Below are 26701 nucleotides of genomic sequence, written 5' to 3'. Positions count from 1 at the left end.
CACAGGGGCGTCTGGTCCAGCAGCAGTAAACTATAATATTTTTTCTCAAAGCAGAGGAGACAAATTGCATAATCTCAAGGTGCAGCATAAAGTATAATCTAATCTGATACTGTTTTTCAAGTCTTGTCACGGTTCAGCCTACTCCCCCCAGGGCTGAACCCATGCTTTTGATGTCCGTCTACGTCACTGAGCCACGCCTCAGCCAACCTGAGACACTTGCACGAGACTTAGAGCCTGGATGGGACGCACGACTTTTTTTGTCTTGTTTCATTTAGCGCTAACTGCTCAGAACTTCTAGCTGAAGCTTTGTGGTTTGGACTTCAGTTTCACTCCTACTCTGGATTGTTTTTCAGGTTTTCAGCTATCTGTGTAAGCCACATGGATTTTTGAGGGAGCACATACTATGGCTTGATGCCCTGCAAACTCTCTTTCCCCCAGTACATCTCTACTCTCCAACTGGCAGGAGGGATGATACCAGGATATTGATTTTTGGTTTTAAACAGGACACAAACTCTGGTCTGCTGGGTGAAAGTTCTGTATTTTCCCCACCCATCCACCTTGACCTCCTCCCTACACAGACTTCTTTGTTCTCTGTACTACGTCAACTTGCTCTGAGCATCTAACAAAACGTATGTAGCGTATGAGCATGTAGCAAAACGTTGGTATCTGACGACCTGGAAATGAGAAGGAGCTGAACTAACATTCTTCAGTAAAATTGGTCTCCAATAGATATGGACATATTGGCTAAAAATAGCAGGAAGATGTAGCACAAGCTCGAACAGCCACAGAGAGCTGCAGTTCTGTGAGAACCAACACTCCTCCAACACGTCATTGATGTAAACAACACCTCTTACTTTGCCATGCTGTCCTGCAGAAAGGCAGTGATGACAAGAGGCACAGGACACAAAGTCACTGTAGGAATATAGGAAGATTCATATTATTGTGACATTAACATTTTGATAAAATAAAAAAAAAAGTTCAGTCTGCTATTAAACCATACATTTTAGGATACTACAGGAATGTTATATATCATGTGGTTTGACATGATGAAATCGAAAAGACTTGTCAATGCCAAATGAAAATAAAATGCACGTTTTATGAAAGAAATATATCAGAGATGCTCAGTCAGATACAGCGCGTGCTTCCTGTGCCCAGGGCGATTCTATTTGCTGCTGTAAACTCTAAGCAGAAATGAGTGAGTTTATCCCTCTCCTCGATCTGTTGTATCACGTCAGCGCTCGGCTCGATAGAGAGTAAAGACAGATTGAAACAATGACTGGGAGATTACCCGGGGGGGGGATTTTCTGGGAAAATGGATACATTTTCAGACTCACATTGGCTATCACCTCTGCAACAGCAGTGGACATAAAAGCTAAAACAAACATGCTGAGTCCACAAACTTTAGTGAAGCCGTGCATCATGTGTCTTCTTTCTAAAGACAATGTGAGATGTTACGAATATTGACACAAATGGGGGTTGTGTATGTACTAATATATCTACTTTATAACTTATAATAATATATTACAATAATGATTAAATCTGCATGTGATGATAACTCCAGGAGTTACTATTATGAACGCCCAGGGCGAGATATATCAATCATGGATACAAACAGCATGATTGCAACGAGCACTTGTTAGACAAAATCAGAATTATGTATCTTCTTCTTTTGGCAGCTCTTGCTTTGGGTTGCCACAGTGGATCATGTTTTCATCTCAAATCAGAATTATCTGTAATACTTCATATTGATACTATAATGAAAAAGAAATGCATGAAAATGTGTTTTGTATAATGCTTACAGACTGAAGAATGCGCTTGGATACGGCATTAATATGAGAAAAGGGGCAAACTGGATGTTTGAACTGGAACAAATTTATAGTTTTACTACATCATTTGGTATATAAGGCATCAAAGTGATCAAATGTATTGCATGATTCATTCCCTTATAATAAAAAGCCTGCTGTTAGTAGTTTCAAATCAGGCACGTCTTTGTACAAGAACACACATTTTCCACTTTGAAGCTACAGATATTTACACGCCAGCTGCATCCGTCATTACAATGAAAAAACACTAAGGCTTCATTTTACAGTGCTTTGTATCAAATTAGACAAAACTAGAAATAATACACTCTTTATTAGATGGTAAACACAGCTAAACCCTAGTTATTAATCAGAAACCATATATAATACTCTATTAGACCCACAATGTACTACACTTATACCAAAGAGTAATCCTGATGCACTCTCAACACACCACTTCACAAGGTCACAGTCTACTCATAAATCAAATTCAGTACGTCTCAGTGTGTCACACGTTACCATATAAGAGAGTCTAATCAGTGGGAAGTGAAATAATGTCTCTGTCACTGAGGTCAGATAGTGGCATGGCCTTAACTTGTCTTACCTGCATGGATGTAGCCCGTGGAGGAGGCGTGTATTAGGCTATGCTTTACTTATTTATTTATCTAGACAGTGACCAGATGTGGAGCGATGTGGATTAACTTCAGTCTACTGTACAGTTTTCTTCTAAGGAACAACACATGACCCTGTCAGAAAGTCAAACCATATTAAATAAAGGCCAAAGAAATGCATTGTCCTCTGAGCTCTCGGTGTTTTGTCCCACTATTATTAAGGCTACGCCTGATATGATATTGCGTTGCATTCATCTAATTACAGCCTGTGTTGGCTAATTAAGCTATCATGGGCCAATATTGGTGGCTTTAATGTGCTGTCTAATTACAGCCTAAATTGGTAGTGGGTAGAACTATGTATATTTAGGATGATATGGCATTATATTTGATTTCTAATCAGACTATGATCTGGTAAAATGGTGTCTAATAGTCTATTAGGATCTCCTACTTGGATTGTAATTACCTCATAATTTAGGTGTATGGTGCCCAATTACGGCATAAACTCTACTTAATTGCAGTTAAATAAAGAATGCATTATATCTAGTTTTTGTCCAATTTGATGCCAAGTACGGGTTACTACATCTTAGTGTACCCTGAAATAAAGTGCGACTGACAAAGTCACACAGAAACAACCTTCAACAACAGGAAATTCAAGGACACAGATGATAGCACAAGCCCCTCTGGACTGTGATGTTTTCAACTTGTTTGAGGATATTTCGCTGCTAAATCACTCATTACACAGACCTTAAAGTTGAGCTGACTGATAAGACACAGACTTCATCAGAGTGGAGTAATTGTGCATTGTTGAGCCGGAGAGATAGAAAGTGGAGTGAGAAAACCTACGGGAAGGCCGAGAGGCTGAATTAAATATTCCAAATTGATGAGGGGAAAGGTACACAGATCTTATGTTGTAAACTTTCAATACGCAGTGACAATGTCGTTATAGCATAGTAATAATAGCTTTATTGCTGGGAAAGCCAATAACCAGGAAGGTCAGAGCACTAAAATATGGCACTTCACTGTGGCATTTGAGTACAGCTGCTTCTCATGGTATCTGTCTTCCTCTACACCAGGTCGTTTCAGTCTTCCTGTCTTTTCTCACACGCATTATTACATTCATTACATCTCAGCAGGTGGGGTAGAGTCTGTGTGTGTGTGTGTGTGTGTGTGTGTGTGTGTGTGTGCGCGCGGGAGACGGAACAGTTCAAGCTAATCAAGTAGGAGGCCACCCGTCTTTATCAAACCGTTTGACACTAATGCCATTAGGTGAGACGCATAGCTATGCAAGTTCATAAAATTAAGGCTGGGGCCAGCGGCTGAGCTAGCACAGACGCTAAGGCTACCATCCACAAGCAGCGTGATGAGATTAGCATGGTGCGCTAAGGGCTGACAGGCCTCATCAGTCCACATCAGGATGTGCCCACTGAGAGAAAAACCATACCACCCTTACTGGACTTACTGTAGGGGGTTATTGTGTGTGTGTGTGTGTGTGTGTCTGTTGGTGAGTAAGCGCGCAAGTGAAAAGAGAGACAGCGTGACTGATGGTGGGCAGGGTCAGGCAGTGTGTGTGTTCAACCCGATAAAACCAATCAGCAATCAACATGACCCAACCTCTGCCTGAGAAGGCCAGATGTTCCACAGGCCCCGGTGCCAATGCCATTAAGAGCCGAGCCAAATACACTCGCAGATTCATGTTACCGATGGCGAAGCTGATAGGTCAAATTGAGTGTTACAAGTTCCAGCAACAAACGGACGACCTGCCTCCAACACTGATCACAGCGGACAGTCACTGGAGCGCGTTCTGAGGAGAGCAGACGCTTTGGACTGGGCTCTGCGCTCAGGCCAGCTCTGTCGTTCTGGGACAATGTGACCTTGTACGAGCGAGGCACATTAGTGGTTGGCGAGGCCGGGAAACGAGCTGCTGCGAGCTGAGGCCAAAGACGGGCCTCCGCTGCTTCCTGTCGAAGGCTGCACCGCGGCAGAACACTTTAAAGCAACCGCAGCTCCGGGGAGTGTTAGCAGTGCTGGCGATACCGTCTCAGCACCTCAACTGCAGATTCGAAAGCGCTTGTGTTTAAGTAAGTGGAACATTTAAAAGCGCATTCAGGAAAGATCAGAGTGTAGACTGAGAAATGGAACAGGCGGTGGGCAGAAGCACAAACATTACTTTTATTACAATAACCACTGTACAAACTGTGACTTGTCTGGATAAATATGCACAACCGTCTTGTCTGAAAAGAGAAACTAGAAAGCCTCTCGTGGGCTATGCTGAAATTTCCATCCCCATAAAGAGACTTTGCCCAAGACTGAATCTTATTACAATTTTCAGCGTGTAAATCCCTGGAAGATCCATGGGATTGCTGTTTAAGTTGAAAGCAGCGGCAAGACAATTTGCATTCCCCCACAAAACTCCCCTTGGGTTCGGTTTTTATTTGGACCGCCTCCAGAACCAGAGGAATAACGAGAAGGAGCAACAAGGATTTTAACCCTGACCGCGGATGTCACTACCTGCTACATCAAACACATCGAGGGAATCCAGGCTGATAACTTTTTAATTGTGGGTTTATTAATGCTTAATGACTGGACAGGTGAGCTGTAATGAAACACCCATCCTGACAGGGGAGATGCAAATGACTCTTTTGAATGCGAGCTCAAAGAGGAGGACCTTGCACCCCGCTCCAAACAGACAAATGATCCGCCCAGCCCTGACTCACTGAAAGAAGAGGCTTCTGGAGTGTTTTCCCACCTAATCAAAGGCTGCTGAAGAACAAGGACTATGCTTGAAATGTTTCTGGATTAAGTGAAAAGCAGAATGAAGAAACATTATTGTTCGTTTCATTTGAGGAGCGACTGACACTTTGACAACGCTCGACGTCTGCTAACTCAATAGTTTGACAGGCTGCGTTTTCAGTTGTTAGACGGCGGAGCACAAAGCTTTTGTTTTGTAAAGGCCTCATTAGCTCAGTAACCTTCGACACAGATGTTTGTGAAGCATTAGCTCTTCCAGCCAAGCTGAAGACTGACTGAGCCCCCCAAATTATCTGCCACCGTCTCTTTATCTCTCTGTCAGTTGATGTCTGGTTATTTCAGCAAACATGCAAACAAAAGCACCCCAATTCTGCCTCCTCAAAGAACCGCTGCAAACTCATTTATTTCCCGCATCGCTCCAAACTGGCAAAGCTCGCTGCAGAGCCCAAAACACATGCAGTTCGTCAGTCCTATCCAACCCCTCTGTCTTAAATCAATTTGTTTTCTGCCTCATAAATTTCCCTCAGCGTCTGAAATCGACTTCCTGGACCTGGAAATTCCATCCAGAGAACAATAAGTCATATTATCTTACACCAAGGAAGGGCAGGAAGACGTCATTAAGCTCTCCTCGGAAGGAAAAAGGCCACCATTATCCATCTTTCTTAGTATTCCTCTCTGACAAAACCCAGTTATCTACATTTCCTCTCTATATTTACTCCCCTCCTCCGTATACATGTTTCATCCTCACAAAGGCGGACGGGTGAGAGAAGGCAGCTAATTGATGCCCGCCTTCGCCGCCCGATCGCTGTTAATGACTTTCTGAGTGAGGAGAAACGTGCCCCTCCTCGCTCTGACTGGAGGAACGTGTTGAACAAATACAAATGGAGCGAAGTTGAAAGAATTAGGGATCCGGTTCTTGGCTTGGCTTATGATTGATGTTTCAGCCCACTTGTTTTGTCAGGTCCGCAGCTTGTTTTGTGCAGAACACTGCAGAACAAAACCCTTGTGTCTTAGCTGGGTTTAGACCTGCGAGACAGGTGCGAAGCTGGTCGATAAGCCTGGAACAGGTTCACTTCCCCTCAATGCTGGAAGAACAGAAAGTGGAACTGAATTACTGCGGATATAAATGAGGCTTATCAAATGCCAGGCACAATTTTCTGTCATCTCCTCAGTCTATTGGTATCAGAGACGATCTCTTTCATCTCCATTTCTCTTCTGCGCCCCATCTGGACTAGCTGGTCCTGTGAAGCCGACTCAGGCCCGTCATATCTCTTTGCCTTTCCTCGAATACTCCCCCCACTTCCCATAATCCTTCCCCCAGACTTATCTCCCTCGGTCGTTCACACTGTCTATCTTATTTTAATACTATTTTATTATCTTTTTAGCATTCTTGCTCCCCCACCTCCTTCCCGGTGCCCTTTTCTGATCCATCATTTTCCATCACTGCGCTGGCAGTGCTATCATGAATAATGAAAAAAGAGAAGGGGAAAAAAAAAAGCAGAACATTGAGAAAGAAGCCGTTCTTGAGCTGAGTCAGCTCCCACAGCACTGATGGTGTTTCCTCTGGTTGACTATGGAGTCTTGGAGGGACGAGGGTGTGCATTCCCTGCAGCACTGCAGGAAGCATGACTTGGTTACAGCGACGTGAATACAACGAGAGAAGAAAATCAACCGATTTCGCTGCACAGAAATGTGCAAACTTTGTCATCTGAGAATCTGCCTCGCCGTGTTTTGTCTATATGCACGCACACGCTGTGGTGCGCATGAGGCAGAGCACATATTGTCGCAGTGTGACTGATCATGAATATCATGTTTCATATTTTCCATCCCGCTTGATAAAAATACAATTTGAGGAGAAACAGTGAATATGATCAAAAGACTCTGACCCTGGCACAAAATCAGCGGCTGAATACAAAAAAACACTGCTTATTGCTCCCGTTTATTAGCCTTCAAATCCCAAATCACCAGCATGCATTAATGCGTTTGTGTGTGTTTGAGTGTGTGTTAGCTTGCCGCCGCCTGCGATCAGAGCTCTCTATCACTGCGGACTGTGGTAAACTTGCTTTTCTGATCCGGCCAGATTAGCTGTGATCTTAGCAGATCCCGTCTGATCCATGCTGCACAGTGGTCTCTAAACATGCCCCCATCTCCTTTTTAACACCAATTCAAAGAGTGGCTTTGACTGCGGTTGACAGGCTCTTCATAAATAATGCAACATACAACATAGCAAAGGAATACCAATACAGGGAGGAGCATGTATACAGTCTATTCTTGAGGAAAAGATCATGTATCACAAATTTCCCTTGATTTTGTTGACCCTGGCAGAACACTACTTTAATACTAGCAACGTAGTTCAGATTAAATAGTACATTAATTTGTATCTGATTGCACTGAATCACTTCAGTTCTATCTTATCTAACTGGCAACAATCTAAAGTCAGATCCAACCGACTGGGCTGGATCCTCTGAAGTCCTGATTTCAAAACGTAATACTCGATCACAGCCAACTTCCGATGTCAACGGCTAAAGACGAGAAACATGGCCGTCTTTTGACATAAGCGGTGTATCCTTTGCAACTCCCAGTATCCACAATCCATAGCATGCCAGTCAGCTGTTTACTGAGGCATTCCCAAGACACACATCAACTTGTCAATGTCAGAGTCAAAAAACATCTCCTGACCATGCTGTGTTTACTGGGTATTTGTGTTCCAGTGACAAAAAAAGCCTGGATATGTTGGCAATCAGTGCGTCTTAGAGGGTTTAACAGATACACAGGGGCTCTGTGTCTTCACCACACTATTTGCAAGCCGTCCATCAAACATCACAATGCACTCTGGAAAGCCAATTATTATGGATCTTAACGGGGTTTGCACACTTTGTTGGCTATTTGAGATGAACATCTGTTGATCGTGGAAATGTTTTGATCTAATCAGTTATCTTTTGATTCTACCAGTCACGCTGGTCTCTGTGGAGTTAGTCTGTCCCATTGGGCGAGGGGGGAGTGGGTTCATCTTGGCCCTCAGATCCTCTCAAGGACCCGCCTTTGTGTGTCGCATCCTTCAGAGCATCCAGCCTCTAAATCAGGACTGAGCAGCCGTCTCGTTTTATCTCTGGATCTCTTTCACTTTACCGATACGTCTCTGTTTCACTTTGTTTTCATCTCGTTACTCTCTCTCTCTCTCTCTCTCTCTCTCTCACACACACACACACACAACCACTGTGGGATGTGTAAGCATAATATAGCTTTCGGTGTTAATCCACAAAGCCTATTTGGGATGCCATCATTATATCAAAGAAACACGATGCTCAAAGATGCTCATAACAAAATCTGCATTTACTTTATTGCACCAGTGTGAGTGATCACTGAGCCTCTGGCATTTTCAAATCCGCTTGAGGACAAATACCAAACATGATTCCATCAACCTTGATACAAATGATGTATTAATCACAAGAGTGACTGTACTTTTTAAAATCCCCAATGACACCTGCCTCGTATCACAGTGAATTAGGCAGCTCTTCTCACCACCTACTGAAGCTGAATGAGGACTTTGTGATTCGGGCATGTGAAATGCCTCTCGCTCGTCTTTGTGCCCGGTTGCATTTCGACCATCATGAATGTTCTCGGTGGCTTTATCGACGTTTAACATTTAATTTTGCATGCCTGACTAAATTGTGCATGTCTGTTATTATTCCTTCATCAGACAAATGCAGACTCTATTGCCGTACATATTGCTGCTAGCATGTGAGTGAGACATAAGGATTCTACTCCAATCACCTTTTCTGCTGTTCTGTCTTGACCAGGATGACGATGCGGATTTAGGACTCAGCACTACCTGTACTAATATACGGTGAGTCAAATGTTTATCTTTATCTTTAAGATTCAATATTTTGAGGTTTAATGTTTTATATTTAAGCTCTAAAAACATCAGCAGTAATGGAAATGGATGGATTATAGATATTATTGCTCCTTCCATTGCACTGAGCGTGAACTCTGATTAGGCACTTGGTATTGTAAAAGCTCTGGATGCTTGAGTGGGCCTTCATGGGCCTGGACTGTCTTTCCATTTCCCCTTTAAGTTGTGTTGTTGCAGTGTTCCTCTTAGTTTCTAACTTTTCTTTGAACTAAGTGCTAACTTTCACAGTCCAGTGGCATGATAAAATAACAAAATGACACAATGTTAGTTGTATTTGTCACTAAATGATGATTTTCCACTGTATATACCTTTCCCTTCCATCAATGGAACTTGTTTGAACTGTACTGTTACTACAAAGTTTTGAATTCAGCCTCTGGGTGAAGTTGTACAGTTTCTCTTGACTACAAATGCAAAAAAAAAAAAAAAAAAAAAGTGTTTTTGCTTATTTCCATATTTGCAGTAAATGTTGTATTTAAAAGTTTTAACAAGACCAGATACAAATCCAAATATGGTCACTTCGAGCTTTAAAAACCGAGATGGTGGCATAATGCCAAACCCTAGGCTTCAAAGTGGCAGCCCACAAACCGAAGGGTGAGTCACAGCGGCCCGTTCCACTATTTATTATACAGTCTATCATTCAGACTGGTTAATCATTTCACACTGGATAACTTACACCATACACCTGCTTAACTGTGTGCAATCACTCAGTACTTTACCTTCTTTTAATGGCAGTGCAGGAAATATCATGAATATATTTGTAAGAACTAAGTGGAAGATTAACTTATGCAACCAGGCAGTGATGTGGTGTGTGCAGCATGGGCACATCCTCCTCTCTCTGTTTCCTGGTATTTCACACTCCTGGTGAGTGTGTACTTCCAAAAAGCATCCTGGTAAGCCGTGTAAGGAAACATTTTTTTCCCCCCCAGAACTTGAGACAATTACCTGGCCTTTCTTGTGACACAGCGGCATATGAAAGACAGATATTAGGAATACAAAAAGGAATTTGCAAGATATTACTAAGTGGCTGTGCTAAGAATTTCAATTTTCTTCACTTTGGCTTTTGACAAAGCATCCAAAGTAGACACAAAGCTTCATAACCTCAGAGATGAAATGCATTAATCAGTGTTGGCGCTCTGCTTGAAGGTGGGGCCAGTCATTCTGGAGTAAGATTCTTGATGCTGGCATGATTTGGCATTCAATTAATATCCTCTCACAGTCCTTTATGGCCGTCTGCTCTTTATGTGTGCTTTCTGTGCACAGCCCTGGCCCTGCAAATGGCCCCAGCTGAGCGTCACAGCACTATTCCAGCCAATCAGCAACAGGTGGACAAGGCGAGGGGAGGGAGGTTAATCTGGCTTGCTACCGCAGTGTGAAGAAGGAAGGACAATCTTTCTCCAGAATGACTCACTCCACCTTTAATTTGACTCTATTTACTTGCAGTTCACTTCCTTCACTCCCCTGCCTGTCAGATGTTGAAATTGGTTTGTCTAGCACCAATTCACTTTTTTTTTTTTTCACAAATTACCAAGATTACAGAGTGACCAGTGAGTGACTAGCGTCCGCTGTTTATCAGATCCTTCTATGTGGTTGGCATCGGTGCGGTTTGAAAACAAGTCATTTGTTTGAGCTTTTCATCTGGTGGCACATCTCCACAAGCAGCTCTTCAAACAGAAGAGGAGGGAAAAGGATAACATGTCCACGGGTGGATGCTTCAACCCCGAAGTGCAACGGTGAAGCACAGCAAAAGACAGAAAATGATTCCATGAGCCGGAGGCTGAGTTGAACGAAGAGGCAGCGGAGCCGTGCTGCCTCCCATTCAGTTGAATAAGCACTATAAGCGCACAGGAGTGTAAATGTAATGTGAGGCTTGTACAGTAGACCGGCTCTGGGGGGAAACCACGCTGAGACTGTGGACAGCAGTTACAAACTGCAGCTCGGAAACAAAATGTAACATTTGTTCAGCAGCTGTTGCGAAGCCTCTGGCTCTGTTTCCAGGTGCGTCTGAATTCGCTGTGAAAAAGAGTGTTCACAAGCTTCATTTTATGAAGTTACTTTTTTTTTTATGTTGTCAGAGTACCTGCGAGCCACAACTGTGCCAAGTATAATTCTGAGGTACTTGTACTTAACTGTAGTATTTCCATTTTCTGCTACTTTATACGTCTATGTCACTTCAATTCGAGGCAAATATTGCAGTTTTAGTCCACTCTATGATGACTTACTTTTATTTTTCATGCAAAATATGAGTATAAAATTAATGCTAGTATATTAATAATTAACTCAGACAGGGAACAATGTACTCCAATGATAAGTGGATTTTCTTTTAATACTTCATGTACATTTTGGTGATTATACTTTACCTAGGTTGCAACCTAAGCTATTTTGATGCAGGTGTTTCTGTAACCTGTTCAGATTTGCCCCTCACACCAGGAGCGCTATGCTTGCAGACATTAACATGCGACTGTCCTGCTGGGGTTTTATCAGTCATTATGTAGTTGAACTTGCACAGTGTATTTTTGACCCAGCTGTCAGAACAAGATTAAATTTGGATATTCTTTCTGCAGCTCCCACTCCGGCTCTAACGTGCTTGTCATGCTTGTCAAGCCTCGGTGACGTGGTCTTGGTGGTAAATCTGTACGGAGGAAAAGACGCTCACTCACTAAGCCAGGCTCTGAAGCACCTGCCAGAGGGACTGTGGCTCTGTGAGGCCACCGGCGCGGTCAGTGTTCATGGCTGTCTTATGGAAACCACAATGTCAGTTTTGTGAAGGAAAAATGTTGCATTTGGTCTACTCGTGCCACCCCAAGGAAAGCTGTTTGGAGATTTTGATGTCTTAATGCAGGAAGGTTTACTGATGCTCGGCCGAGGATAACAGAGAGATTATTAACACAGTGTGAGCACCTGCCTGATGCCACCTCAGTTCTGAGGGAAGCTTCCTGTGATCAGTCCTTTTTCCTGGCTGGGAGAGCTAGATCTGGTTCATGCCTAATTATGGTCATTCATCAGGCAGTAAGTAGATGTGTGATCAATTGATTGGCTCTCCATACCTAAAACAAGGAACTATGCTCGCCCACGTTCCCCTGCTCAAGTTGCAAGCGGCTTCAGGTCGCCACGTTCCTCTAACCTGAGACAGTCTACCTCGCAATGTCTGGAGGACGGCACAGCTTATCGCCTGCGCCCTTGGTCGCCTCAGCAACGGGCCCTCAAAGGGCGCCAGTCTCCCCAAACGGCCCAACAGCTGCATTGTACTCCAGCAGAGCAAAACAGACCTCTCCCTTCACCTGGGTCCTCAGCTGGCCTGAAGACGACCCCTTTGCCTGACCATGACCCTGAGGCCCCCTCTAGGTGTTCCATCACGAGTTTAATCCAGTATTGTTTAGCGAGAGCAGGGCTTTTGCATGCTCTCTCGAATGCCTTTGATTTATCACAGATTGGACTCAAAACCCTTTCAGAAAACATACACGAACTTCACCTTGCTGCAAATCACAGTCGTCTCAATACACAGGTTCAGCGGCAGATATTCCACCATACTTTACTCAGCAGGACCTGGCATTATGTTGGGGGTCTCCTTTCCAATGAAAATGTTAGTATTAGACATTTAATCTCCTGCATTGTGGTGAGGTTTTATGCATGTAAATAGCAATAAAACCTACCTTAGAGCAAATCAGCGAAGACGAAGATAAAATTCAGCCATCAGACAATTATTTATTATTATTAGTTATTTATCAGGCAGGACAAGCACAAGCCCCCCCCAATCCCTACGTCTATGGTGCAGACTCTTCTCTAACTTTTTTTCATCTAGACGGCATCATTTCACAGAAAGTTGTGAAGCCGGAATCGTCTGTCCAAGGTGGAGGACACACTTGCAGATTTCAGCTTGGATCGATGCCCCCGTGGCCCTGGCCCTGGATCCACCCACGTAAAGGTTTAAGAATCCAGCTGGACTTTGCCAGTGCACTTTTTCTGTTACAGGAGTCCCTTCAACACAACAAAGTTCATCAGCCAGAAAAGCATTGTTTTAATTCAGGTATTTAATAAATAATCTTCAGAGGAGCTCAGAGCAAGAAAAACTGTCTCTAAGCAGCATTTAACTTTTTTTTTTTTTTGGAGAAGTTGATTACAGTGAATAACAAACCAGCCGAGTATGACAAATGAACTGCGTGCCTGCATACATACACAAACAAAGGCATGCACACAAACCCGTGTTTTTAATTAAACCAAACATGACCACATAATTCAACAATAGAGGGAAGCGCAGTGTTAATGCTGTTTTAAAGTCGAGAGTTGTTCGTTTTCCTGTTAACTAATTTTAATCCTTCTTTTGCTGTGCCAAACACAAACAACTCTTGAAAAAGTTTCCATTCTAACAGCGATTCTCAATTAATCACAGCACGTTTAGAGACTAGCAGGAAGCTGTGGCCCTGGTCCCTCTGCTGATAAGCAGTTCGCCATTATTCACCACAAGAAGTGCTTGAGGGTGAAGGTGCATCTTAGCATCATGCTGCCAGCAATCAATTCAGCATCTTTTCAATGACACAATACGTACATGGCATTATTGTGCAGTTCAAAACAAGCTGAAATCATTGCCAATGACTGCAGAATAGCTATTTTTAAAAAAAGAATTTCTTATTCATTTTTCTCGCTGAAAAGGTGAAAAGGTTTAGATTGACATAGAAAGTAAGTGTGTGGTGGTGTATCATTAGGTAGATTTCTCAGATTATAGTAAATGTTACATTAAAGTCATCCTTTAAGTCATTGGTTAATTATAATTGAATTATAAACATGAGTGTTATGGTGTATCCCCTCTATATCTTCATTAGCTTTTATTGACTACTTGTTTTCATTTTCAGCATTTGAAAATAATTAATTTCTGCCATGCTGATAGTACACCTAGTGCTGCTTAATTCTTTCATTCGTCCCCAGGTCATTTCTCTACCATATTTTTTCCTTCCCATCTGGAATGACTACTGGATGTGATAAACTGTCATCACTAACGCAGTAATAAATCATCTTCCATTCCTCCACTCCTTGTATTTCATTTTCCCTTCTTTACAAACTTGATCACATATGAAATCGACTCCTTTTCCTTGTGACATTTGCCTGTGGTGTCTTTGGCGCCGTTATCTCCCGTCCTCTGCATTTCTTATCAGTTGTGTTATTACATTGCTTTGTGCACTGAGCGGGCCCGAAGGGAAGCCAGTGTTTTCTGACCAGTTTCACACAGCACTACCATACAGCTTGAAACCCCACCATCAGTTTCATCTTCAAAACCACTGCGTCCAATATTAGTTCACATTCTGTTGGATTATGATTTTATGAGACAAGTGTTTGAAAAAAGCAGCTTGTTTTCTTTCTTTTTTCCAGCTCTTCTCATTCATTTAATGCGCTTTCTACCTATAACACATACTGTACGCCAAGCAGTGAAAGCCAAGCGCAGATGTTACTTTTAGGTTTTCAGTGGAAAGACTCGGAGCTGTAGTGTGCGAATAAGCCTTCAAGAGAGGTGAGAGGTTTAAAAATGTAGAGCTTTAACTTTTTTCTGGGTTTCATTTTAAAAGAGGAAAAAAAGGACTGCATCAATTTTGCTGTGAGAATGTTGCTAAACCTGGAAAGAATGAGCAAGGCAAAGGTGTGCCATTTGTAACTGGTGTTTCTAAGCTTGCTTGCACTTTGTGCACTTTTTCCTCCCTCAGTTTCTCGCATCAGGCATGCAAACCAAAGATTAAAAAAACGCAAGGCTTTGAGATGTGAGATGCTTCAAAGACCAGCGGGGGAACTAGAGCAAGAACCCTGTCCATGACGGAGGATGAATCAGACCCTCTGCTCACCTCTGCAGGTCCCCAATGAAGGCAGAAATGTGTCTGATCACAGCCACGGGGAGTCCTGCACTGCCACACGCTCAGGGTGTGCGGCTGTGTTCATGTATGCATATTGTGTGTGAGTGAAGTGTGTGTGATCTTGTGGATGCTCTCTCTCAAAAAGAGGAGCCTTCAGGGAGGCACCATTAAAAGAGCCTAATTAATCAAATGTAGCGCAGCTGCGGCGCAGGTGGAACAATTCTGGGAAGACCCACATACCCCTCTGCAGCTGCCAAAAACAGCGCCGCTCTACCGAACATCATCCCACCACGTCACTCAGGTGCTAACCTCCAGGAACTCGGTTCCCCGAACTGCTGCTGGCATGAGTTTGCTTTAATTGTACAAATGGGTTGAGCTCTGGTGCACATTTTAGCCAAGCCCAGGTAATTCCATGGATGAATGAGGGACTGAGCCTGCTTACTTCAACATAACACAGACACATCCTCATTGCCCTCATGTTCAGGTCAGGATCGATAGGCTGATTGATTGAGTAAGGACAGATATCGTGGCAGCAGGCAGGATATGGGCTTGGGACTGTGCATAGAACACACTGGACCCCAAGAAACCAATCAATCTGACCTTTAAGGATCGATGATCCACTCAAGACTAAGTGAGAAGTGTGCAGCCGTTAAAACGGGTTCATAATAAGAAATGCGTTCCCGTGGGCTTATGGCAAATAAATGCAGGAATAATTGACTAACAGGGTTCTGAAAGTCAACGTGCTTAGCACAAAAAATGAAATGTTGTACAGTACTTATTCAACATGCTATCATCAATCCAAGTGTTCTGTAATGGTGAGAAATCAAGACTAGTGCCATCGCGCACTCCTCTGACAAAGTAGCCCTTTTACTGTGACTTCTTAATGCACATCACAAAGGACAGAAAAGACAGATTGGCTGGATAATTTAGTTAAGTTCCTTCCCCCTGAGGGCATTTATGACAATTGGAAGCACATGCTGCAGACTCAGTTACACAACAGTACACACATGCATGCATCCATACATACATGCATACATACATACATATGTTGAACATACACACAATAGACACGCTTTGGAAGAGATGCCTATATTGTAGTACAGGAATACTAATTGGATAGTGTGCAGACTGTATCCTAATTACATCAGAATGAACGTTGAGATAATGAGTTTTTTTTTTTTTTTTTTTGGTCTTTGAAAGGTATGCTGTACTCGTAATTGCTTCCTTCTGTTTTATTTGCCTTTTAACTGTAGTCCATTTAACACGAGAGAGAGTGAGGGAATAGAGGATGACAGCGTCTCCATGGCTTACACAGGTAATTATTATCCCCAGAGATCGTTTGCTCAGATGAGCGTCGGCCTCTGTTAGACCGAAGAGCTGATCAATCTACAGAGGCCATGAAAAGTCACATGAAGGTTTTCACTCTAAAACGCAATTTAGCCAACCACTCCATCCAATTATAAAAAAATACCAACTTCTCATAAGGCAGACACAAATTTCTTGTCGTCTCCTCAAAACCACAAAGAAGTGACAGGATAATTGTGCTGTTACTGAGGGCCAGGGTAATTAATTGCAACCTCAAACAATCAGGGTTGCGATATTGAAAGAATACAGCAAATAAAAAGTGATGAGCTCAATGTCGCGCCGACACACTCTGCTGACCTTGCTTTTGTAGCTTTTGTTCAGAGGCAGGATTAAAGGTGGGCCATTGCTGGATTATTGACCATGGAACGATTGTGGAGTCCTCTGGCAACACACAGTACTTGACAACAAAGGCAGAGAGCATGCGGCAAGCCCACTGGGGCCAGGGCTTCAAGGTCAGAGAGGGCGCTAGAAACTGGTCTTTAAACATCTCTCACGTCTCCACGATTGCAGCAACCTCTAGGTTCGGGAAAGCCCTCAAGGTTTACTCATTGATGGAAAGAGAAAAGCAGCCTTGGCTAATCTATATCAGCTCATTAGCAGCGAGATATCAAGTGTGCAAACGTTTCTAAGAAATGAAGGTTGAAAGGAAAAGGACTGGAGGGAGTCCTTGGGTCCGGCTTCAGACACTGAACATGCCATTCCTCTTGGTATGTCTGAACATTTCACACGCACCGTCTCACGTCTTGCTCTGCTAGTCCGCTATTGGCTAGTCTATACTGCTGAATGAGTGGAAGGACGTGAGGCAAGAGGAGAGCGTGTGTGGGGGCCGTCTCCACGCTGTTCAGTGCAGTACATCACTCCACAACAAACCATTACGCAGCACCACAGCACAGATAGGTATGGGCGACCACACCTGACCAGCTGCAGCGCTGCTCAGTGCAAAAAAAAAACAAACATCGAAACCTACAGAGGTCAGTGCAGCAGTTCTTATACTCCATACAAGATCTAATGTGGCGTGCGTTTTAATGCACTGACCCATCAGGCCACCTTGTCCTCACCCTGCAGCATCAGCTCAGATATTCCCTTGTTACCGTGCTAATCGGAGCATCACCTCTCTTTAAAGAAGCTTCCTCTCTGCATTTCCTTAAGGCTTTCCAGCGTAAAGTGCATTCTGCTCCTTTATCCCTGCTCAGCATAAGGTGCTCTGCCCCTCTTGACATCAAGCTGCTGCTGCGTGCCGTATGTTATTGTCCATTATCTGCTCCCAATCTCGAGCGAGGTGAGCAGCGACCTGGAGGCAAGAACACACGATTCCCTCTGGAAACGAGCGGCCTCGCGATACATTTAACTTACGCCGTTTCTGTCCGCAGGGACATTCGTCCATCGTCGTTATTCAAAGCGTTTTTGGTTCAGGTGTGAGCAGCATTTTCAACAGGATATTCTGACTACATGAGGAGACAAGAGGGGATTTGGAACATTTGCAGCAGTGACATTCGGAGCGACTATGGAGCATAAGCCTGAACATATCAATCATGCAGAACACATTTTTTATGTTTTAGCAACTACCGGGGCTTTTTTTTATAATACAAAAAGATTTTCTAACCTTGCATCAAAGTTTGTGTAGACTGGAATTGCTACTTTAGGTTTTCTTCTTCCTGCAGCACGTTTTACGGTACAGAGCATTGCACAAAACATCAGAATTCTTGTCCTGCATGTGTTTTACTTTGAGGAGAGGGGATGTGTCTTCTGAAACATACATGAAAGGAGGGTTTGTTATGGACAAAAGGCCACGGGTCAACAGAATCAGTGTCTAACAAACAATGTTCCCTACGCTGGTTCAGCGTGTGTGGTCGAGGTGAGCTCGGCTTGCCGGGTGAGCCAAGTTTTGTTTTCGACTTGTGAGACAACTGTTCAATTCTTAATGCCTCGCTGTTCTTTTTCAGTCCTACACACACACACAGGCCTGGCAGAACAAGTGTGTTGCCATGGAGGTAGCCATCTCTCCTGTGTCCTGGTTTTGCCATGCCCAACAGGTCAGACAGCAGCTGGAGGGGTCAAACCCAGAGCACAGTCTTGCCAGGGCTATTATGTTTCAGCTCCAAAATAGATAAGTAGAACAAATTGCCTCTCATCCAAAGGTAATGGTTCATAATTATTTGCTCAGATAAGAAGGGTTCTGGGTGCAGACAAAAGGCACTGGACGGCTCTCCTGTCTGTGTGGCGAGTGGACCATTGATCTGTCCAAATGCAATCTCGCTGGGAAGAGGTGAGAAGCGAGGATGCCATCGCAACTTTTCTTCTGGCTCATTTGAAATCAAACTTTGAGAAACTTTGTGCAGAGCCGCTAATAAATAAGGCTCACCCGCAGTGTTCTTTACCAATTTATGTCTTCTGGACTGTGCAAGGACGGAGTCGACCTCGGCCTTTCTGTCCTTATGAAAGGGCTTAGGAAGGTAGTCCCAGAGGGCCTTATAGAGGCACTGATAAAAGGCACTTCAAAGTTTGTGGGCGGCTATGTTCAAGAGCCCACCAGCTGCAGCCTTCGCTTTCCCCCATGTTGCTGCTTGCCCTTTCTTCCAAAAGCAACCATGCCTCTTCACAGTGGGCTGAAAACCAACTGATGAAGAATCGTCTGCAAGTCATTGTGCCAGCCAAGTTTGCCAAAAACAAACCTCGTGCCAAACTGCTACACACAACGATTGCTACCCTTCCTCCGTGTGTGGGTGTTATTCTATGTGTGTGTGCAGACCTGGTCAACCGTTGAAAGAGCTTTCTGTCTTCACCAAATGTAGAACCTGAGGGCTGCAGATGGGATTTCAGTGCTCTACAGTAACACGAGTAAAGCTATGAAAAAGAAATGGTAAATGGGTAACACTGCTTTTTGTGGCACATACAGGTTGGTGCTAATGTTTTTCTCTGTGAAACAGCTAACAATAGCTGCAGTTTTTCTAATGAATTCATAAGAGTTTGCCAGAGAAGAGTTAAGTTATAACTCCAATTCAAAGACATAGTTCAAAGTACTTAATTTAACTTTCTTTTTTATTTTGTGTCGTTTTTTTTCTTCAGAAGCATTTTCATTCCAAACATACGGCCGTGACAGCTCGGGAAGCTACTATTTTAAATGGAAAGAATGAGACCAGTGCTGCCAGTGTTTGCCTTAACTCCAAACATTAAACCCACTGTAGGATAAGAACATCGGCTCCTGTAAGCCGGAGCTCCCTCTGCATTTTGCCTCTTCATCCTGAACCCTGCAACGCTCAGCCCAGCTAAGAAAATCCAGATGACTCCCTGACTTGGCAGATGACAGACAGCCTTGGGGCGACTCTATTACAAACAAACAAATCAACGGCTCCAGTAAACAGCGTCCTCCTGGATATCTCCTCCTGCCAGTCAGCTCCAAGCTCCAACTCTTGCCCCTCTATGCTGCGTGTGAGAGCGAGAAATCAATGTGTAATCATATTCACACTGTGTTTGGCGGGAGACATCAGGGGCAGACGCGGAATTGAGATGACCCTCACTGCGCAGAAGGGTCGCATGAGAAGCAAAACCCATTCAGATAATTTTCTGTCTTTGTTTCGCCTCTTCCACAGTGTCCTGATTCAAAATCTCTCTAGATTGCACTCGGCAGAGGTGACTCATTTTCAATCAACTCGATTAGTGTCACAGAAGAAGCATTTGGCGCCGAGATAGTTTTTTTTGCACGGTTTGATGGAGTGGATGTACATTGCTCGAGCTTTACCTCCCTCAGCAGTCGCTGCTGCGTGTCACCACCTGTTAGTCAGCCCCTGTGGAAAAACACTTCACGGTGCCCTCTCACAACAGAAAGAGCTAATGTGTCAAACCAATCCGAGATTGCCGCCATGATTGTTCTTGAGCTAAATGTTAAGCATTGTCTTTTATGCTAATTGCCTTGCCAAGGGCACCGTTGCCTCATGCTGTTCTCATTACTTACTTTACCCAGAGCGCGGATGTCGCTAACCGCCCCCACATATCAGCCTTAGAGGAGGAGCGCAGCAGTCACGTACCAGTGATGGCCAGGGACATCATGATAATGACTGACAATGGGCACATTGAAGCTATATTTCTTTTCATACTCATCAAAAAAAAAAAAAAAAAAAAACCCTCACAGCCAAATCGTAATGGGATCTATGGGATACGGACAAATTCAATACTGCGAACAGCCACAGTGGGAATGCAAACTTCCAGCAGGGGTATTGCCATATTTTATTCTGCACACTATAGAGCATTCATCTTTCATTAGTTGGCATTGCAATATGCAGCATAGATCAATAGATCAATAGAAAGAGCTAATAAGCCTGTTCGCGATAGCCGGACTTGATCCAGGCAACGTCAGTGATTCGTCAGATCCAGTAGAAAACAGCTCCAGCAATGCCACAGATCACAGCCATTAAGTATTCATCCCCTTATTTCCATCCCTTTTAAATTGCAAGCGCCAGTGAAATGTGTGGAGACAGCAGCTCGCCCAGCTCAATTATTCAGAACACGCCAACTGTATTGTGGCTAAGTGAGGGCTTGAACATGATTATGCACATATATTTCCTTTGTACTTTGTGTTGCCTGCCTTCAATCATGATCAGCTTCTTTTCTTTCCTTTCTTTTTTTTTCGCACACGTACTGTACATGCATGGTTTGAACGACGGCCGTTACGGCGTCCGGGAGAAAGGCCCGACGTCCCCTTTAGTTACGTCGCTTTATAGATATCTCTAATATGTGTGCATATAATATGCATTTTTAATTCAATCCCTCTGGTCTTGGGGATTTAGCATCCTAGGTGGGCAGAGAAACACGTTTTGTTCAGAATTTTGTTTAGCCAAGGTCTTTACTGGGGAATAATCCTGGTTCCTGAAATGGGAGATTCAATTATGTCATTATCATAATAAAGAATTTATAGATATATAAATATGAACCATTTATACAAATATAATGAGATGTTATGTGTATTATATGTGATGAGAAAATATTTGAAAGACAAAGACAAAACCTGATATATATATATAATATATGCAAAATGTATTGACAGCCTGACTTATCTTGTGTTATATACTCGGAATACAGAGTAATTGTTTACTTATTGGCTATTTTAACATCAGTATCATAGATTATATTAAACCTACTGGTGATGTCTTAGGCAGAGAGCTGAGCTACCACACACACACACACACACAGAGACTTCATTTACAACTCAGGCTGGACATACAGGTCTGGCATTTGTCATTTCTCCAGTCCACTCACACGAACTCCTTTCTCTTACAACTCAATATATTTCACTTTTCCAATTTCACCCAGCACTCCACCCGTCTGGTCTCAGACTTGTGGCTCATGATAGGAGGAAAAAAAAAAAAAAAAAAACATTTAAGGAAATAAATAGGCTCCTCTGTCTCCCTCCATTTCACCATCACCTCAGGAGATAAGATGACAGAAAATGTTTTCTCATCTTCCAAAGGTATGAAAATGAATGATGCTGGAGGATATGGATGATTTGAAGGCAGGGGCCTACAAGATGCTGCAGACGACTGGCTCAGTAAACTATATTCAGCTCTTCACCTGAGAAAAGTTTATGAAAAGTAATATCTAAATATCACTCAATAGCAAACATGCCATACTGCTAGACTCTTTTTGGCATAGGTGATCAAAGGGAGACTGTTTTAGTGCCTGTTTGGCGGTAAGTCTCTACACTGTGAATAGGTAGCTCAAGGCGAACGGAGCGGCACCCCACAATGCACAGCATGAAAAAAGCTCGGCCTGACAACACTGAAAGAAATGAATGGATGATGAATTCAAGTTCAGCATGAGCAGGAAATATTAAAGTATGAGAAGATGCAGACTGAGGAAGTTTGCTGGAAAAAAAATGAAATTCCTCTGCAACAGGGGAACGTGATACCTTCGTTCTTACCTTCCTCCCATCCCTGGGGGCTTCCTGCCTTCTTTTCGGTTTTCTCGTTCCTTCCCTCACCGGCAGCCACGATGCTCCACGTGAACTCCGGGCTACCCTCCAGGTGCTGGTCACATGTTCCGCTACTGCCGGGACATCGGTGAGCTGGCAAAATAAAAAGGCATTCACATGTGGAGTCGCGTTTGTGGCTGATGCATCTCATCTCGTCTCAGCAGGGACCATCATACTGCCGTTACAGACAACGCTCAAGCTGAAGTGAACAGTGAAGGCCACTTTACGAGAAACTTATTAATCCAAACCCACTGGGAAAGACAACCGAATGCACCAGCAAAATATTTGTGCGAGTGCTTAAATAAAATCAGGCAAAGATGATTGGAAATATGAAACACTTTGTTCAGTCTGATTAGCAAATGAGACTTTTAATTGGGAGCACCGTCAGGGGAAACAAGGTGCGCAACCAAACACATCATTTTCTGGAGCAACACACACTTTTAGGTCTTTTTCGATTGAAAGTCCACAGCTCCGACAAACAAACCATTGCTTCTTTCGCTGCAGTCTAAACAGACTCTGTGCTTTTCAAACCTTTGCAAAATCTGTGGCCGCTAAATAAATGACAGCTTCATTCCAGATTTGACTGCAACTTGAAAGCACCTGACAGGAAAAGTAACAACAGGCTCAGGGAGGAAGCCTGTCAGCTGGATATTTTGTATTTTCAGATTTTAGGGCCCCTTTCAGTCGCACAACATCGCGTTTTGTCAGCCCGCCGAGCGAGACGCAACAGCTGTAACGGCAGCCCCGCCCTGCATAGAGCATGCTTCTCACTCAGAGGAGAGGAGGGGGTTACAAGCAGCGCTCATGTAAAAAGTCCAGCTGCCAGAAAAGGGCCGGATGCCACAGGAGTTAAGGTATTACTGTCATAACACCCTCCCTAAAAATTTGCTCAGAGTGAAAATTAAGGGTCAGCTTTCCTCCCACGTATCCTCTCTGTGTCTCTATCTTTGCCTCCATCTGTCCTTCTCTCCCTGTGGACACACCTCATGTAGGCTCATCCCTGTGGCTAGGTAAATCGCTTTTTCAGAGGGCTTGGTCACTTTCAAATGACTTCTCACACGCGGCTCTGGAGGAAAGGAACTGGAGTGTTATGTGATTATCTGTCAGTGTCCAATCTACCAGCTTCCCTACAAGTTTGCTTTTCTACAAAAATCCGATCAAGTTCTCAGAAGCAGGCCAGAGTGTCGGACCCGTCACGACTACACCAGTCAGATGAACGCTGCCGTGCAAACATTCTTGGCTGATAATGAATTAGTCTGGCAGAATTTCTTTGTTCTCGCAAACACGTAGTGTGGTTTAATTCATCAGTTCTTCTGTGCACTAGAAAGCTCAGCGTTTCTAATAACGGCGTGATCACAGCCAATCGCGTTACAGTGCATAAATGAAACAATGGAAATGCAAAGAACAATCAACCTGACCAGCGTCAGCGCCTCGTTTCACATATTCTATGGAGCAACACTAAAATTGGAATTCAAAGATCACACATAGCACAAGGAATAGAATTAAAGCATGTCCGCAGGGAACATTCATGTCACGTAATGTGTGGAGATTAGAGATATTTTACATGGCCGTATGATTCTAGGCTTGGTGTGAGAGCATGGCATACATATCAACAGGATATGTACTGAGCATGCTTTTACACATTATAAGAATACTTACTACTACTATGGTGGTGTTCTACATATGTGTCACGCACGGTCCACCAATATGGCTAATGATATCAGCAGCTTTAGACTACATACAGATAACATTTTGTCTTTTTGTCTTGTAAACGTTTCACTAGGTTGGAATAGCAACTTGATTATCACACAAAATTGCCATTTCGTTTTCACTTCAACAACATCAGACTTATTTGAGTCACTGCAAAACATTGAAGATGTGGACAACAATTTATGGGTCTGGACCAGGCCAGAGCCACAAAAACGCAGGACATGACATTTCTGAACCTACGAAATGAAAAAATAAGCACTTTGAGGAAGCACTTCAATCATACTTAAGATGGACACGACTAACAGGCCCATGTCATCAGATCGATAGCAGCTTTAACCACTGTGTTGCTCAGCTATGCAGCGCCACAGTTACAGTCTATGTAGGTACCGCGCCTGGAAAAACTGACTTTTACAGCATTTGTCGGATAGTTACACTGTGCTTTGGTTTTTGGAAACTTTCCCATATTGTGTCACTCACTTAGAAATCAGAGGCTATTGCACATATTGATTTTAGAGCCAGAGCACTCACTTCTTCAGTTTGTTCAAGTTGTGTTTTTAAATTTCAGCTCAGTCCGTGAAACCTTGATGCCACACTGTTACATCGTAAAGCCTGCACCATCTTAGTGGTGAAAGTGCCGTTGTTCGTCAGATCAAAGACTTTCTAATAGAGCACAGAGAGCAGGTACCAGCGTATCACAGGGCTGCTGCATTTGATCTCATGTTTGAGTTTATATATACACTAACAAACTCATGTTACAATAGTGCTTCTCATGTCCACACAAGGCTGCAGGAGACATGGTTCGGGCTGGCCTTCTGTGTCGGGAGACTTTGTAACCTTGCCAGTCACAGTCAGCGGACAGCATGTTAAAACTGGCGTCAATTTTAATGATCTGAAAAGAATGCAGAATATCGTCTCTGTAAACCCATTTTTCTTAGTTCTACGTTGATTCATAAACATAAAGTTATTAGAGTTTGAAGTGAAGTGCTGACTTTTAACAGAGCAGCATAGGAAGAGGGGCTGCAAGTGGCAGCGAAACTTTACACCTACACCAGAGAGGGAACTTTACACTAACTTAAGTCAGGATGCCCAACAGGGAATGGGTCACGTGAATTGTACAGAAAAAGTTACACGATCCTCCTCCAGTCTGCACTTCACACTCTGCTGAACATGTAGTTTGACTCCCCATTTAGCAAATTTCTTTCATGTATAGATATCGAAAGCTGATTTTACCATTCGTTATCAACCAGAAGGGGAACTCGAGTAACATGACTTGACTGGAGCGGCAATTTGAGGACCATTAGACCTGCTTGACTAACACTGATAAAAGCTTTGACTTCACTTTGATTTGGTATTCATGATTTAAGACTTAAATCTTTTTTTGTTTTAAATAAATACATGTGTTTTTCTAGCTATTGAGAATTTACCTTTAGTTTTTGAAACATGCTTGGGTGATTACTGCAGCAAGGCGCGCAAACCTGGCAACCAACTAGGACACGGCAGGCCAACAGAGGCCAACGCATGAGGCAGCATTTAAAGAAGGGGTTAATCCACAAATCTAAAAAAATGTGATTCAAGGTTTATGTTGTGGATGACGGTAACTAAGTAATAAGAGAACAGCCATATGCAAGTCTGCAGCACAACATCCAACTTCCTTTGTCACTACAAAACCCACAAATAAAGGTTAGTGAATGTGTCTTTTTTATGAACATGGGTGATCATGTACAGCTAATCGACAGGTCTACAGATGTTTTCTCCGTTCAGACGAGCAGGCGATGTGCTAGCCTTCCGCTTTTCTTTTGTGTTTTCTGCGTTACAGCTTCAGGAAACCTTGACAGACGGCGTTATTCTGTGGAGTCTCAGGCTTCAACTGACACCTCACTTGACCAATCACGATCCTCCACGTGAAGCCTAGCAACAGAGGAGCTAGTGACAGTCTGAGCCGAAGAGCTCCTTCTCTTCCTCCGTGTGAAGATCGAGCCAATCGCAACCGAGTTTGCAGATTAAAACATGAAAAATATTAAGTTTCTGTGCTATTGTTATTAATTTGTATGGCACAAGTGTAAGGCTTCATGCTGTGGTGTTTTCCAGCTAATAAGTCCCAGATGTTGTGAAAAAAATATTCAGGGGAAAGAAAAACCCTTCTGTTGTGTTCAAACTTCTCTTACTCAATGCCAGTGATTCTGACTGCTGGGAATCGAAGTTCACTGTTACCTTTCTGAATAGTGTATGTCTTGGATTGGCACTTCAGGTTCCTTTTTACTGGACTGGTATGGGGTTAACTGATTTCAATGTGGAAACTGGGGTCGATCATCAGAATTTCATATGGTCTGTCTTGTGACTCAACCTGACTTGCTTGATTGTCACCATATTAATTCGGGACTTGCACATGAGACTTACTAACACTACAAACCAATTTTTCAAAGTATAGTCTGTATAAAATTCTATTCCCCTCTGTTCTATTTTCAGTTTCCCCACTGCATACAGTATCTCACTCCATTAACAGAAATCTCCTTAATCCCCTTAAATATTTTGGTCTACAGTGTTTAACATATATTAGGAGACTTAGAACACAGATTGAACAAGCTACCAGTGAATTGAGACATTGGACTGAATGCTTTAAAGGAGCTTTACCTAATGAGGTGGCATCAAGGCTGCATTAGGCTGCCCTTAAATTACATGGCTGTCCACTTGAGGAGACGAATCATAGCGGCAGTCGTTCTCCCCCACTTAGTGCCAGTAAAGGTAATGGTTTCCAT

The 26701-nt window shown here is 43.3% G+C and overlaps 1 protein-coding gene across 1 annotated transcript in view; it reads right to left on the bottom strand.

Annotated features, from left to right (window-relative positions):
• alk (ALK receptor tyrosine kinase) overlaps positions 1–26701 on the bottom strand; it is a 298244-nt gene that overhangs the window by 140495 nt on the left and 131048 nt on the right. Inside the window, exon 3 of the mRNA XM_041954075.1 lies at positions 22173–22328. Coding sequence (XP_041810009.1) covers positions 22173–22328 — 156 coding nt within the window. The remainder of the gene's footprint in view (positions 1–22172; positions 22329–26701) is intronic.

This window comes from Chelmon rostratus, chromosome 15 (assembly GCF_017976325.1).
Source record: "Chelmon rostratus isolate fCheRos1 chromosome 15, fCheRos1.pri, whole genome shotgun sequence".
Lineage (NCBI taxonomy): Eukaryota > Metazoa > Chordata > Actinopteri > Chaetodontiformes > Chaetodontidae > Chelmon > Chelmon rostratus.
The sequence above is the reverse complement of the archived record's forward strand: the minus strand, read 5'-3'. Positions and strand labels throughout refer to the sequence as shown.